This window comes from Cyprinus carpio, chromosome A8, assembly GCF_018340385.1.
Source record: "Cyprinus carpio isolate SPL01 chromosome A8, ASM1834038v1, whole genome shotgun sequence".
Classification (NCBI taxonomy): domain Eukaryota; kingdom Metazoa; phylum Chordata; class Actinopteri; order Cypriniformes; family Cyprinidae; genus Cyprinus; species Cyprinus carpio.
This window is the reverse complement of record NC_056579.1, coordinates 10,564,410-10,582,001: the sequence shown is the minus strand read 5'-3', so window position 1 is coordinate 10,582,001 and position 17,592 is coordinate 10,564,410. Positions and strand designations below refer to the sequence as shown.

The following is a 17,592-nucleotide window of genomic DNA, read 5'->3' as shown; positions in this document are numbered from 1 at the left end:
ACAAAATTGGGCTGTGTGAATGAAACTCATAATCCCCACAGATTCTGAGTTACCTTTGATTGTGAAAACAGAACACAAAACAGAAACAATACTGAATTTAAAATCGGAAGATATTTTATTGACCAACTAAATTTAACATTATCAAGTTCTCTTACCATAACATCAAAAGCAGAGTTGCTGCTTAAAACAGCAAAACACTCAAATAACATTTCAATAACTTCCTTAGAAAAACAGGAAAAATTCTGAAATTTTGTTTCTTTGTTATTAGAAAAACTTAAATTCTCAAAAACTATGTGGAAGTTTAACAAATAAAGCTTTGCACGGGACAAGCCCACACAATGCCTAAAATGGGAAATTATAAGCATCAACGACGCCCTCCAGTGGTCGCAGATGCTCATTATATTTCCATCAAACCTACAAAAAAATACAAATAAATAAATAATGCAACAAAAGAAAATAATTGTACATTTCTGCAAGGAACAAATGATAAAAATTTGAACTTAGTCATTATATTTTGTATTATCTTCCCTTTATTATATTCTTTCTTTATTTGTTACTTTCTTCATTTTCCATTTATTGTTTTATATTTATTTATTTAAAATTTTTGCAAGTTCTGTCCTCCATAATTATAATCTGGTCAGACACACACACACAAAAAAAAAAAAAAACTCAGAAAAACAAATCCAGTTTTAATCAGATTTACTTTTACAACTGTTTACAGACTTCAAGGACAAAATTTAGACTTGACATCACATTTATTTCACAGAAAGGAAATAAAAATCTCGAATGGGGAGAAAACAGAAATGGTTCACTTCTTCTGCTGTGACAAACTATTATAGCACAGAGATATTACAGTCAAAAAGCACTGAGGTTTCTACAATTGTCATATCAAAACATTCACATTAGAACTGGAAACCTCTCCTGGTCAGCAAAAACAATACAGATGTCACCGTATCAAAGCAGATCCAGCTATACAAACACAAATTCAGACCGAATTGCTATAGTCCAGTTCAGTCATAGGTTGCCAGATCACCATGATAAACAACCGTACATGAACTCAGGGGCCCCATTTATTTATATACACTAGTATATTCACAATAGTATATAGTTGTCATTGAGCATCTGTGTTAGTGACACTGTAAACGTCGTGGATTTAATAGAAGTCTTAGTTGTTGTGACTTCGTACTGAATAAAAAATAAAAAAAAATTAAGAATGAGCTTTTTCTTCAGATAGCACATAGATTCCCAAATTGATCATTCAATTTAATTTAATTAAGTAGGCCTATATTTGTACTTCAGAACTTTTTTTAATTGATTGGCAATATGGTAGAAAACCAACAGCTAAATTAAATGATAATAAAAAAAAGTGATTAATATTCAATAAAGCATTTGTGGGCAAATACAGAGGCTGAATAACCTCTGTATTTAAATATCAGAATCCTAATTACTGGTTAACCCATCCAAGTGCACACACAGTAGTGAACACACAGACACCGTAAACACACACCCAGATCAAAAAAATAAATAATAATTCCATGTATAATCTGCTAAGAGGTCTTAAGAGTCAGAGATAACAGGGTGTATTTATTTTCCATACATTTCTTTCCTAAAGATCCGTAAAGCTTTATTTCAAAGATGTACTGTAGTGATCAATGTTGAGCTAGGAAAAATGTTCTTTTCCAGTGTCATTTCCTGGCTTTGGCAGAGTCTAGACTGGCATTTTTTATCAGTGTTTAAGGCCTGACCATGAAGATCAGCTGTCTGTGTGTGTCGGCCAAGCATGACAATGAAGAAGATACTGTAGCTAATCTACAGATGCATTTAATGGGCCATTGTAGACCATTTAAAAACTGAAAAAAAAAAAAAAAAGAACTGCATTCCACTGCAGCTCTGTCCCTGATAAAATTTACAAATTGGTTCAAGGTTAAAAACATGAATTTAAAATCAGTTAAGCAACAATTTTATGTAGAAATCTTTAAACCCTATTTTAAATGGTCATCTCTGCTGGTATTTAATATTTATAAATTCATATAAAAAACTTATAAATAAACAACAATAAAATGAAGAACGAAAAAAAAAAAACACCAATATATAAAATATACCTGTATACATTTGTTTGTTTACAAAAAGTGGCACGTACACCACTCTACTGAAAATCCTAAAAAAAAATACTGAAATTGTACAATGAGAAAATGTACAAAAGTGCTGTGTGATGGTTGTAGTTTGTGGTTCAAACCTATGGCTGGTGCTGGTACCAACCAAACTGTAAAAATCCTCACAAAATCCTAGCTGCAATGAGTGTACAATGAAGCTCAGCTTTATCATGTTTGGTAAAAGCTGATAAATATATCCCACTTAGCATGGTTCACTTCACAGTAAATAAAACCCTAACCTGAGCAAAGATGGGCAAAACAGAAAGAAAGGGGTTTACAACAGAAAAATCTCTAAAAATCTCTTGATGGTTTTTTTCGCTGCCAACAAATGATAAAAAATCAACTTCTTTTTAAAATCACCTGAATTTCATTAAATGATAAATTAATCCTCAGTTAATATTTATCTCAACTGAACATGTAAGAAAAAGGAAAAAGAGATGGAGAACAAAATATTTTTATTCTAAAAATAAAATAAATCCCCAAACATGACTTGTTTATAGGAAACCAGATTTAAAGTCAGTCCTCTTCAGACTGGGTCTTGTTTTGTTTGAATCTGCTCTGCTCAGTTTGATGATATGTCCAGCTAACTCTTCTGGAAAAAAGAACAGAAAAATATCAATCTTAAATACAATGTATGATTTCTTAACATTTATACATCAAGGACTTAAGTGAGTTATATTTACCATACTCGACTGGTTCCCACTGGTAGCATGAACCGACGTGACCTCTGCAATTTGCCGTTGTAACTTGTGAGAGGTGGAGAGAGTGTCATCTTCACCGTCAAGACCCCTACCCGAAACACTCCCCCCCTAACCCATAAAACTTCCTCCTGAACACAACACATAACCTTCTAAACACCAAAAAAAAAACTGTTGTAAATAGGAATATATAAACTGTATGTAATATTAACTGTATGTATACGATATTCATGTAACACGCAGTACACATTTCCATGTTCGTTACCTGAATGTTGTGGGCCTGCCATGTCGTGTGAGACATTACATCTGTAAAGTCCACTGCTGTGCCCTGTGTCGGGCATGTGGTGGTATCCTGGAAAACAAGCAAGAGGGAAAAAAACTGCATGACAAAAAAAGATCTTCTGCTAATTTTGCAATTAGCAATCATTCAAACAACAATAATCTACAACTGTAAAAAAATTAGAAAATTAAAACAGTAATAGATGTGACACCTAATTACAACTTCTTCCCTGATGCTCTTCCCTGTCAAATTTCAGCAGAATACTTCCACTCCTTTTACCACTGCAACCACCTGATACAGCTGGTGCTTTCAGGATGTCAAAACACAGGATGTCAAAAAAAAGATGCCAAGACAACAGCTGTGTAAATTTTTTTGGGATAGTTTAAGTAGTGGGAACAAATTCATAATTTGTGTCCATGATATCTATTTTTATTTCCCCATGTCATGTGTGGGCATTTGTAAATCAGTAGGGCATGTGTGGGCATTTGTAAATCAGTAGGGTAAATTTGTAAAATAAGTTTTCATTTTTTTTTTTTTTTTTTTACACAATTATTGCAATCTCAAACAAGAGAGAATGCCTTGGTTTAAAAATATATATATTCAATGAGCTTGGTGTATTGGTTTACCCAGAAACGGCTGTTTTGTCTGGAAGTCCTGGTAAAATAGAATCCCATTCCCAGTCCCGTTATGTGTGGATGGTACAGAGGCCAGAAGTCCTGGTAAAATAGAATATAAAATTATCTTCTACTGCTACAATGTACCATTAAAGCAATTGCTAGAACTTCTAGCATTACAACTGCATGTAAGGCTCGTTTTCACTGATAAATCTGATTGCATGTAAGATAAATAGTTGCTTGCTAATAGACAGTGAAATTCTTGCCAAGTCCTCTGTAGCGTGAAAGCTGTTGGTAGATCTGCTTCATCCTCTCAATGTTTAGGCGGCTCGCTTCAGCGTGGTTCACCATGGGTTTGGGGTAGTGGACACCGATGATGCACTTGGCAGCGGCCTGCACAGAGTCTGGGGCGTTCCATGGGTCGTAGATATATTTCGCAGGGAAACCTCGGAGAATAGGTAAATATCGTCTGAAAGAACAAAGAGAGATTAAACCAGTCTCATCATAAACATGAGGAAGGTTATGCGAGATGGTTATTGGGTTCCCATGTTTGAACAAGCAGGTACAAAAAGAATGACAGTTTCTCGGATTACAGAAAATGTCAAGCAGCTTGTGTTAATGATTCATTTACAAGGATCTCAAAATGGTATTTTCACACATTTAACTGTGTAATATTATAAACGTGAATGTATAGATATGTGCCATTTCATACTACAACTAAAACGGTCAGCACACCACCATACAGTAACGACAACAAAATAACAAATGGAAAAGAACTTAAAAATTCAGGCTGTACTGAAATCAGGACTTGCGTCTCTCCACCAGGACCCAGGGACAGAAAAGGCCACCTACCTAAGGTGCTCCACCTTACCAGAGCGTAGGGACGGAGGGCTGCAGGAGGCACGGCTTGCAAACAGGCGGACACACTTTAAACTGGGCAACAGGTCCCGCCTGTGCTGAGACACTACGGAGATTCCTACTACAACACGTATTAGAAAGCAGAGGCAGTGACCAGGCCCTCCCAATCCCTCCAGATCCAATGACAGAGCACCCTCCCACAACCCCATCCCACCCGCTTCAACAAATCGAATCTCAGAGCTGAGTGAGAGGTTCAGGTTCGCTCCCTGCCCCTCGCACTGCCACTGATCGCTTTTGAGACGACAACAATCACAACAAAACAAAGAAAAAAAACCTACCAGCCAAAAAAGAAAAAACGCAGAATACTGTCCTATACTGTCCTCTGCTGCTGGGTGGCCCCCTCATTTTGCCAAAAGAGACCAGAACCCTAATTGCTGGATGACCTACGGACCGTGAATGACTTCGTTGGAACAAAGGTACGACTCTCTCTCAATGCCAGGACTCTCGTTCTCTTGCATAGGCAGTGCACCATAAAATACTTCACTGGAACAGGGTTTTGCTGAAGGACAGGACTCGCGTTCTCTTGCACAGGCAGGGCTGCATTCAACGCCTAGAGGACTGCTAAACATTTCAAAAAGAGTCTGATAAGGAGGAGTTGTCCAAAGCTAGAATGAACTCATTGGCACTGGCTTTGGGCCCCACCTCCCATCATGCTCTCTGGGAAATGCAATATGGCTCTCTATGCATTGAAAACAGGCCAGGCTTCATATATATTTCTCTACCAAGCAGTTAAAATCCCTTTTGATGAAACGAGATGCTACCGAGCTAAAGAACAGGCTACTGCATTTCCCGCTGATAAAGCATCAAGCTTCAACCACATTCACAGCTAACAGGTTTCCAAATGCATTGGCTAAGAATGGCTTTCGTCTTAAAAACAATCAACCACAATTCACAAAGGGGAAAGGGAAAGCTGAACTTTTCACCCAATCCATGAGACGACCACACAGAAACACAAAAACAAACAAACTTTGAGCTAACGTGTATGAGCTATGGCAAATACGATGACAGCAATGTTTACAAGCAGACATCTGTTTCTTGAAGGGGCCTATAATGAGGACAATGTGTTGGGAAAGTACCAAAATCCTTTAACACCAAATTCTGAAACTGATGGGAAAGTTAGAACACAAAGAGACTACCAGGGACAGGCTTGCTTTCTTGAATAATTCATGTTGGAATTGATGTCTGGACCTCAACTGATACTTTTCTGCATCTCAGTCATATATAAAAAAAACATGATGCCATGTAGTATAATGAAAGTTATGCATATGACCCCCCAACTGTCTAAAATCTTCATGAATGTATGAATAACCCTTCCAAACGACCCCAAAATTCTTGACATTCCTCTAATGGATTTTTTTTTTAAATTGTGTTTCTTAAAAAAAAAGAAAAAAAAAAGGTTTCCTCATTCTATTAAACTGTCCTTCTTTGTTGTTGATCTTTAACACATTCTAGCTGTTAAACAACAGCCTTTTACTGAAAGCAGGATATTCAGCCTGGAATTGGTGTGCATTTTAGGAATGTTACCAACCTAATGAAATCGCCGTTAGGGTCGGTCCGCCTGCCGAAACCCACTGGACAGTAGCAATGAAAGAACTGTTGAAAGAAAGAGCTACAGGAGAGCCACATCCAGCTGCCTGCATTTACACTCCAGTCAGCATCCAATAGGAGCTCCTCGAACACCTGTCAATCATAACTACCATTATTCTCCAGCCAATCAGAGATGGTGGTTATTAAGCAGTCATTCAGAACTATTAAAAACAGACCTTTACACAACAGTTTTAAAGTAGGGGTCAGTCCGTAATTTTTTTTTTCATGACATGGAAATAAAATTCCTCTACAACCACGGCTGATGAAAAGTAGGTCACTATATTGTCATTACTAGTGTGACCTAAACAAGGTCTCAAATCCATCAAGCATATTTTTATATTTCGTTATAACAGAGGACAGCAACCTTTCTGAAAGTGCCATTTTTAAATTCACCCTTCAAAAATTCATATACAATCCTAACTAAACATGCTCTTCATGTATTCAAAGTATTATTCTGAGAACAAAAAGCAGACCACACTGCATCACCACCATGAGCACAACTGATACTGTGTAATTCAACTGACCCACACAAAGCAACCCACTGAAAGTGCAGCACAGATCAACCTGCTTTGACTCAAAATGGTGTGGCTGCATCTAGTATAACTGGAATGGGTTGCACATGTAAATGGATCTGGTCTGTGCTATTCAGTTAATAAAAGAGGTTGTAAGAAGTACTTTGTCATTCAGATTGTCAACATTTGTAATATTATAGTTATAATGATAAATAAAAAACATTTATCTCCTATGTGTAACATATGCACCTTCATGCCCTCTTCCCAACTGATCCACAGGTCTCCACGAGTGAGAAAACAAGCGACAGCATGACGGGCCAGGTGGTGGATCCAGCCCTCCTGCCTCAGCTGGGTCATAATGGCATCAATCCATGGAAAACCTGTCTTAGCTTCAGCCCATTTGGCCAAAGCCTCTGGGTTCTTGTCCCAGGGAATGCGCACACAGATTGGGTTCCCTTCCATCTTATCAAATCGGGGGTTGGTGGTGGCAGCAGTGTAGAAAAATTCCCTCCACAGAAGTTGACCATACAGGGAGAGCGGAGGAGTGTTGTTTTTCTTTACCTGCAAGGAGAATTTCAAAAAAAACCATAAATGCCCAACCCTAATACTGATACACCATCATTAAAAAGCAAAACAAACCAATAATGCCCAACCCTAATACTGATACACCATCATTAAAAAGTGAAACAATGCAAGTATACTAGGTTTATACACAGATGGGTACTTTAAAGTGAAGGTATACTAGTTTTATACACAGATGGATAGTCTAGAGTCATGTCTGTACCTTCCTGTAGAGGTCTGTGAGTTTAAAATAGAAGAGGCGGCAGGAGAGGCAGCCAAAACGGAGGTAGGGACTCAGGCCAGTCGGACTGGCTAGCAGAGAATTGGCATTCATTCTGGGTCTTTCAAAATTTGCAACCCAAGCCTATAAAAACATTTAGGAGGGAAAATATGAAGTTTGGTCTGCTATTAACAAGTACATGATGCAGTACATGTTGGACTAAAAATTCCACAAAAATATGCTTTTAAAAATAACAAAATTGTTCCTTTTATTTCTTATAGTTCTTTTAAAGACTAATATACATTACATTATTGTATCTGCAAAAGGTCCACCAATTCATCAATAACTGCAAAACTGGGCCAATAACTGCACAGTACACAGTAAAAATCACGGTTGTAACAACACTTTCTGTTGTATTTGTTTTAGTTGTTAAACACCACCAGGCATATGGCCACAGGTAATCCGAGTTTGAGACCACTGATGTACATCTATAAATGATCACACCTTTCGCTCCAGATGCCTTTCAATCCTTGTTAATGCCTCTGTTTCACCTCCTGGCCAGACAGCAGAAGGCAGTCCCTCGATGTCAAATCCTGAGTCAAAATAACGTAGGTTAAAAAAGACAATACTAACCTTGCATAACTTGGTGGGTTCTCGTATTGCAGTTTATGAAACTCATGCATTAGGTCACAGGAAATGGATACAGTGATGTTATCATTTAGGTCTACTACTTCATTTTAACTTTTAAATTTACCAACCCCACGAAGTTCTAAAAAACCACGGGTTTCTTCAGCTGAACACATAAGAAGAAAAAGAAAATATTTTAAAGAATGTTGATAACCAAATAGATGCTGGTAGCCATTGACTTCCAAAGTACAGAAAAAAATATTAAATGGCAAAAATTGTTTTGCCAGCAATATACCTTCAATGTCTCTAAAAACACTACATGGAAAAATGAAAACTCAAAGCTGAAATTGTAGAGTTACAAACATTAATAGAGGTTACTGGAGGGCAGAATGGTATTGATGCCCTTAAGTCTAAAATGTTATTCTTTGTGGACCTGCTAGGCATGATGGCATAGGGAGCTTTGGTCAAGATCTCATGCAAATGGATACCCCATCCAAGTTCGCTGTTAACATTTTAAAAAATAGCTTTGGGAACAAACAACAAAAAACAGAGAGTTCTGCTCATATGTAAATTGCGGAAGCTTATTTCACAATATTACATAGAAAGATCAGAAAAACCCCACATACACTAGCCAATAGACTCTCCCCTCAAAAGAAATCAGGATAGGAGTGAAAGTGGAGAGAAGAGATGGATTAAAACACCAGGTGTGAACGGGAATGTGTCTCCCTGGTCTACTTGTGATCTGCTCAACCAAAACACTTCTTAATCTAAATCTTAATACTTGGTGTAAACAAGGCCAATAGCTACCAGCAACTGATTAGTTACAAACATTGTTCAAAATATCTTTTGTTCAACAAAAGAAAGAAATTAATACAGATTTGGAACAACTTGAGTTTGAGTGAATGATAAAAAAAAATCATAATTTTTGGAAGAACTATCAACTTTATCATCAGAAAAAGCTCTTTATCTCATTCAGCTCACCTAGTTCTTCCAGCGATGGCACACCATATTTGTCCCCATGGTCTTCAGAGACAGGTGTGACACAGCAGCCCATAATAGTGTTGGAGAGGGTTTCCACTGGCATCTCTGGCGGGTCCATTCGGCTGATCAGAGTCTGGAAACGTTTGTAAGTGAGGGGAGGCTGACCACCATTTAGTTCAATGATCCTGAAATGATGTAGAGGGTAAAGTGTCAGTGTCTTCCTGTTTGCCACCATCCTTCCCACATGTACAATTCACAAGCATTAAAACTCTTATTTAAGATAGTAAGAAGACACAAAAATATCTTCATTCAATATCAAAAATCAAAAATCAACAAAAAAAAAATAAAAATCAAAATTAAAGCTTACATCTGACATTAGATATTAAACAGGTAGACAAATCAACCTATAAATGGATTACTTAAAGTTGCACATTAAGCAGGTATAGGAAACAGTATTTAAAATGCAACTTTTTAAATGTTAGGAAATGAGCTCTTACTTATCAAGGTTGTATAGGGTGTGTGAAATCTTGACTATGACTTCAACCCCAGCCTCCATCGCAAGCTTTTTAATAGCTGCATCCCTCTCCTTTCCAAACGGTTCTGAATCATACTCAAAGGTCAACCTGGATATTTTCCATTCCTGTAGGAATGATCACAAACACTAGATAGTTACTCAAAAAAGGTTAATGCAGTGGATTAAACTAAACTGGGATGCGTGTCTTTCAGAAATGCTCATGAAATCAGACAAATGAAAGAAATACTGTAAGTCTTTTGTGATACCATATTCAAGGATTGATAGCGGTATTTTAAACAAAATAATTTACCTTGAAAAGGCGTGGAAAAACATTGGCTGGTTGTCCTCGGATGACAAAAAGGCGGGAATTGAGTTTTCTTAGATTGGAATCAAGATCATCCATTAACTGCATTAAAAATATAATTCTGCACTAAAAATTAAAAAAATAAAAAATAAAAAGACTTAAAAAAAATTAATCACCAATCAAAAAACATAAACTACTTAAAAAAATAAAAAATAAAAAGAGCAGATGAGGTTACTCAATTTGAGCTTCACTTAAAAAGCATTACTGACCAATCCTACCACAGAAACTATTGCCATTTACCATTTCCATCTACAAAGTCCTGTATAGGAATGTTTGTATTGTCTTTCCACCATAAAGGCAGATCCACATTCTATGGACTTATTCCAATAAGAGTCAAAAATACCAATAAGCACATTTGTTTATAAAGTATTTTATTTTACATTTTAAGATCTACATTAAGTCTACATTGGCTCAAATTCCAAAATACAGTGAACAATGTAGATACTAGGATGGTACTGGGATGTTCTTATTTGACTTGACCAGTTACTTGGCCTGAAATGTTTGAGAACTACTGATCTAAAGCAAAGCCCTGAGGCTTTACCTGATCATCAAGCTGTCCCTCAAACCTACAGATGCTCTGAGTTTCCATTCACAAATCTGTTCATTCATGACCCATTTAAAACATTAGAAGCTTAACTGCTACTTCCTCTCTACACATCTGCCTTACCAGCTGAAGGGACATTAAGTACTACAGCCTTTACCGAGAAACACTGCTCCATGAATAAATCAGCAGATGACATTTGGTGCACTTGGATAAAGAGGTCAGATCATTTTTGTTTTCACGTAAAAATAAATAAAAAAATATTCTAAATGTCAAAAGCACTAGTACGTTATTTAGGTAAAATTATATAACATAAGAAAATATTATTTTATCTTTTTTTATATAAATTTAAAATGATTAAAAATTGATTTTTTATATTCTTTAACATTTAACAAAAAAAATATCAATATTTACGTTTTTACATAAAGGAACATTTTGGTAACTGTTCTTGTTGCAACAAACAAAAGTGATGTTTTAATTTTAACTGCTCAAAGTCCTTTCAAAATACTTTTATTTTTTTTCCTTGGCATTTAGAAACTTTCTCTGTAAAAGCAGAACCCTTTGCTCCAGACCAGTAACTATGAGTCTGCAATCATGTTAACCCAAATACAGTAGACAATTTTGTATGTAAAATATGAGTAAAGAGCAGACAGGACAGAAGTTTCCAAAAGACCCACTGTCACGGTAGGCTTCCTCTACAGAGCATTTTGTTCTTTCATTAATGAGGTTATAGTATTTATCTGAAAGGCCCGTCCAAACCTTCTACCAGTGTCTGTTATTTGGTCCTAGAGTCCTGACAGAGTCCACTGAATCAGACTGTCTGCAACCAGCCCTGATTAGAGAACAGACAGGGACACAGCTCCCTACGCTCCAGATACTGGCTGACTGGTCAACACACCAACAACACACATATAAACGGACACATTAACACCTCCATTCGTGAAATCCAAAAGAACACAAAAACTAATAGCTACTGGGAGCACAAGAATGGAAAACTCAAACCTAATTTTCCCAACTCTGCCCTGTCATCCATTATACCTTATGTAACTGGCCTGGCCTGGATTTGCAGCATGCATGGTCTCCACCACTGGAGGGAATAAAATTAGCCCAGTGACCTCTTTTCAACCACAACAACACTCTCAGCACCTAAAGAGCACACTTGTATTCCCTTTCCCCCAGAACACGTGAAAACAAACCTGAGACAATAAGGTTCAGTCTTTTAAAATAAAGTCTAGAATTACTGGCCATGAGAACTAGTGAAAAACTATCCATTCCAGCTTCTAGGAAACCAAGATAAGTTATGGGCTACAGTTCATATCATAAGTTACTAAACAAAATGGGTAACTAACTAGGTACACGTGCCTCATCCGTTAAGGTATATAACATGCTGAAGTTAAGCAAAAGCAAACAAATTAGGTCTGTTTCACACATTCTGCAGAGTGCACACAAGAGAATAACATTCCTGTTCCACGGTGATGGCTTAAAAATACTAGATGAATTACTACATGAACGGATTAAATGTAAATGTATTAACTGATGTAAATGTAAACAAAAATGACGAGGCTGGATTTATATGATCAAAAATACAGTATAAACAGAAATATTGTGAATATTATTACATATTATTTTTTCAGGATTATTTATTGAATAGAACGTTCAAATGAACAGCATTTATTTAAATAGAAATCATTATAAAATGTAACATTATATACGTCTTTGCTGTCACTTTTGGTCAATTTAATATATCCTTGTTGTAAGTATTTGTAAGTTGTAAGTAATACTAGCAATTCTTACAATTGCAATTCTAGAACAATGAACAGTAGTGTAAAAGTAACAGAGCTGCGCTTTACACTAAACATAATATGACAGGTTATCAAATTTAATAAATGCTATAACAGGACATAAATTGTAATACTGTATATGTCATAAACACTGATATTGAATAACAGGTCATAAACTTCTAGAACTACTACAATTGTGTTCTATATGGGGAGGGGTAATGTAAATTGGATACTGGAATGGCAAAAATAGACAATGCTGCTTCAGTAATGCTTCTGCTGCAAAAAATTTACATTTAGTCTGCCACTTACGGTACGTGCTGCAGACACAAGATGTATAACCTGGCCATTCCAGTTTTGCATCTCAAGTCAGCACTAATTATATTAGTGTTATGTGAATGTCATTCCCTTCCCAGAGCATAATAACTTGAACCAATAACAACTAGTTATCATTAACTCAGTCAGTTACATCAGTTCTATCATTGTCAATGGATATCAGTTCATTGAGTGACATGTAATTCTCTACTGCATGACATCAAGCATATTTTTGTAGCATGTCTCTCTTGAGGATGTAATTAAACACAAAAAAACCCAATATAACAGTAAACACAAACAATACTAACATAAGCTCTCTCATTTACACCACTATTTTTAAAGGCGATTTAGAGCAGACAACACAACATGACCTGCAATCTCCCTGTATTAAAGTACCTAAACTTGGTGCTCAACAGGTGTTTTAAATAAGACTGCAGAGGCCATCTGAACATTGACAATGACAAATCCAGTCACAGTTGCTTCATCTTTTAATCTGGTGAATTAGCTCTCTTTAACATTCAGTGAGTCAGATCAAAATGTATCCAGTAGGTGAGGAGAGCTGAATGACAAGCTCTGTGACCAGACTGTCTGATTGTCTTCTGAGAGCAAAGCATCTGCTGGTTGGCGACTTGGCCTACTTTCCTCTTAACTGAAATTAAACTCAATTGATCTACATACATACAAAGCCAACAGATCACATCACCTCATGTTATTCACTGGTTTAAAATAGAAACACAAATACATATCTGACTGACAATTAAAATAAATAATAATAATAATAAATCTGAGATACTTTTAGTGAAACTCAAATAGATCATTTCTTAAATTTAACAATTGTGTAAATCAGTGGTTCTCAACTAGTTTTGCTTCAGGATCCCAAATTTACAAATTGGTCACCCAACATAATACTAGAATTGTTTATGGTACAACCTTAAATGTTAACTGAAAAATTATAATATTACTAAGACCCAACAATATGCTGTCTACAATAATGCATTTTTATTATCCATTTTGGCCCATCACCCCACATTGAAGAAACATTGAGAAAATCTGATATCATAAGAGAATGACATTTCTGTTTCTACAAAAATGCAGTTGCATCAGCTGATAATGAGACTGCACCTTTATGATCACTGCAGGCAGGATGTGGCTGTAAAATGATGCACAAAATTTACAACACCGTAAACACATCTTTTAACCTTTATTGAAGTAACATGTCATGACTTTGACCTGTCTTATTTTACAGTTGGAACAAAATGCAATAGTATATTTAATAGACTGCTTATGTGGTCATCAAACTGTGTCAACTCGTATTTCAGGTTTACGCAACAATAGGGTTCATTTTCATTGGAACAGAACATACACAAATCTAAAAATGCTGTTTTTTTTTTTCAACAGCATGACCTCAATATCAGTTTCATTCAAATGCACACAACATAAAGTGATATAAGATGGGAGATCAGTTATGGTGTGTGATTTTAAAAAGTACCAGCTAAATGGGAAGTATGTAATAGTAATGTGTGAATAGGAAAAGCCTTTCACTTCAGCAAGTTTCCTTGCAGTTGTTATATATGTCAAGGCTACTCAGCATTCTCAAGTTGCATAACATATCATACAATAAAACCTAGATAGGGATAGTTTTTGTTGTTAGTTGCATCCACATTGGAGTGTGTATTAAATAGTGACTGTGTTTGTACTGTTTGGTAGTCCCAATCAAAAAATGATTTAAAAAAATGTGCATAAAGGCACTGCATATGATGGATCAATGGCATATTTTGTTTCTATCAGGCACTTCAAAGTTTACACTTTATGTCTTGTACAAATTTTTGAATACTCATAATTAACAAAGATGAAATATGGGATGAAATTATGCTTTCTTATATTTCTAAAACATCTGCACCCACCTCCACCTGTGGACCCCAAGGTTTGAGGACCCAGCGAACCAGGGATCCAGAAAGTAGACACATCGAACAGTGTCTGCCCCACGTACTGCCTCCTGAAGTGCAGGGTTGTCATGGAGACGGAGGCCCTTCCGGAACCAGTGGATGGAATTTGGGGCCATGTTCACTGAGTCACCCTTTAAAAATAAATAAATAAATAAATAAATTCAGGACAAATACATTCATTCTAGAGGCTGCTGATTAATTAGAGACAGTTTTCATATGCACTCAAAGAGCAAAATAATAAAGAAATGGAAAGCCTTAAAACATATACCACCTTTTGAGAAAATTACACCCTCATTAAACATGGGGAAACGTGGCCTTACAAGACATTTTTTTGCCATTTAAACATAAAAATAAAACTGAATAAAAAAAAAATACAATTACTCTAAGAAAAGGACCCTACATACAAATGACACACTTTTCAGCATCTTATTCTTAACATGTTACTGTTGCCATCATAATTAAAACAAATTGGGGACCATCTCTAGCACAAGATCTCGCTATAACAGAAATGCAATTAAGTTACATATTACATGCATTGTCTGTGAGACTTTTCCATTCTTATTTTACAGACATTAGCATCATAATATTCTACAATGAGGCAGAAAATGGGTCAATTTTAACTGTTGCTCAGAGACCATTTGGTTAGTTTTGTCCTGTTTCCCCTTCATGACAGAGCAATCTGGACTTAAAACCTGTCAATCTGAGAAGTCATTCATGTGCCATTCAATTCTTGGCTTTTCCTCAGAATGACTCAGGATGTGTGACGTCTACACTGTTCTGAATTATCACACATATTACTGTCATATATGGCAATCCCAGACCGTCTCTCATGAGTGATGTGACATTCATGGTCACAGAAGTCTACCTGTCAATCAAGGACATGTCTTCAGACCCTGCTCGAAAACAACCATCATACACACATACAAAGAAAGTGGTCTCAAGGAGGCAGAGGATTTATCTTGATTAATCTATATGCAAGGTTAAGCCTCTATCTCTGAGGCAACTTATCGGTTGTCTGTGCTCTGGGAATTACAGTAGGCCACCTCTACCTGGGATTGATCCAGCAACTTGTACAGCCCATCTGCTACAACTGTCCTGCATGTGCACAAAATTGCCAAAGGTGCTTGTCACTATTTTTTTTTCCAAAATATTTTAGCCACCATCCCACACTAGTAATATATGGGAGTACTAAGAGTAAAAACACTCAAACATTTACTTGTGTCTGTAGATTTCAAATACAGTACATATATTTACAGTACATATATTTTCTCAAAATATTTTTTTCCTCACACACTGAGCCAGAAATCTCTACTTAAGCAGCACTTATATACACCAGACTTCTATATTCTCAAGGTTTTTAGAGTAGGGTTTGTTCTTACCAGTCGTAGAAGTCGTGGCCTAATGGTTAGAGAGTTTGACTCATAACCCTAAGTATAGGAGTCATAACCTGCTCGGGCCTGCAATACCACGACTGAGGTGCCCTTGAGCAAGGCACCGAACCCCCAACTGCTCCCCGGGTGCCGCAGCATAAATGGCTGCCCACTGCTCCGGGTGTGTGTTCACAATGTGTGTGTTCACTGCTGTGTGTGTGCACTTTGGGTTAAATGCAGAGCACGAATTCTGAGTATGGATCACCATACTTGGCTGTATGTCCTTTCACTTCACTTTACTTTTCACTTTATTTTACATAATTCTGCTGATTAATAGAACATTTTATTCCTAACAAATAGGTAGATTTTTTTTTGCTAAATGTTTGCATTTTTTCAGTTGCATTCTTCAGGCGGAGATTTGGTACAAGACTGTTCTGGAAAGGTTTTAGAAATTAGTGCCTAATAAATTAGATAATGCAGCATTTGCATATTTAAACAAAACATTTCAAAAAACTTGTGTACTTTTTAGTTGAAAAAAAGTACCCTGTTGACCTGTTATATCTAAATAATCTATTTAAAAAGACACATTTACCTGAAGGTGTACTGCAAATCTGACCTACCGTTTAAGATGGGCTACCAGTAGTATACTGGTAACTTTCATTTACAACAACTTTCAATTAGGACATCTCAGGGAAAAAAGGTAGAAACAAAAATATGGATGCACTAACCAATTGCACCCACAAACAACCCCCAAAAAGGATGCTGTGGGTAGGAATGGTAGGTCAGAGTTTCATAATTGTACTCATCTCAAATTACCATTCATGACAAAGAGACCACAAAGACTGGTACATATAACTGTAGTAATCAAAGCAAATACAGTATAGACAAAAACAGTGCATAAATAGTTTTGGTTTGCGCTGAAACACCTTTTACAGTGGCGCGCGACGCTGCTCCACAGACACACTAAACATCCTGGAGTAGAAATTAGGTCAATTCCGAGTAGGTGAAACTGGCGAGACATTGTAGTTAGAGTTAATGTATACATTTTGGCTTCCCCGCTACGTTCCTAAAACTAAAACGAGATATTCAAAAGAACAACACGGAGATAAACGTAAGGAAGACATTTGAAAAACGTCAATAGCAAAACAAACGTGGTAAACTAGGTCACCGGCGCACGTTATGTAACGCGTTTTTTACAAGGCAATAAAAAAGCCTACAGGAACAAAAATACGCAGTTTGAACGCATTACCTTTAACCGTTATGTCAGTTCCGAAGACAGGATCATCTCTTCCCACGGTAAAGCGGGATTCTCACAGCTGAGAATCCGTTCTGTTTTCCAGTTCGGTTCGGCGCACAGACGGTCAAGTTGACTTCACGAGACGCTCGTGCGCCGCGCCTGCTCAGTTTGGCTCTCTGCTCTTGCGTTCAGCTCGACTCTCTCAACGTGGATTTCCTAGTAAGCGCAATGGATAATAAAAATACACGATACAACTTAACATGATACGACGACGACCACTTTTGGGAAGCATGGATTAAGAGAGACGTGGTTGAGCAGATGGAGAGGATGAATTGTACTGCGTTTATTGAACAGATAGACAGTTTGAAACACAAAA

At 36.7% G+C, this 17,592-nt stretch overlaps 1 protein-coding gene across 1 annotated transcript; it reads right to left on the bottom strand.

The window, feature by feature from the left end:
• Positions 1-2,591: 2,591 nt before the first annotated feature.
• On the bottom strand, positions 2,592-17,418 carry cry3a (cryptochrome circadian regulator 3a). The gene is given in 15 exon segments (XM_042763027.1): positions 2,592-2,745; positions 2,837-3,003; positions 3,132-3,230; positions 3,351-3,489; positions 3,741-3,847; positions 4,012-4,214; positions 6,192-6,343; positions 7,012-7,323; positions 7,547-7,687; positions 8,048-8,136; positions 9,152-9,336; positions 9,649-9,791; positions 9,976-10,090; positions 14,568-14,740; positions 17,229-17,418. Coding segments are annotated over 14 exon segments (2,019 nt in total). The 5' UTR covers positions 14,726-14,740; positions 17,229-17,418; the 3' UTR covers positions 2,592-2,736.
• Positions 17,419-17,592: the final 174 nt, after the last annotated feature.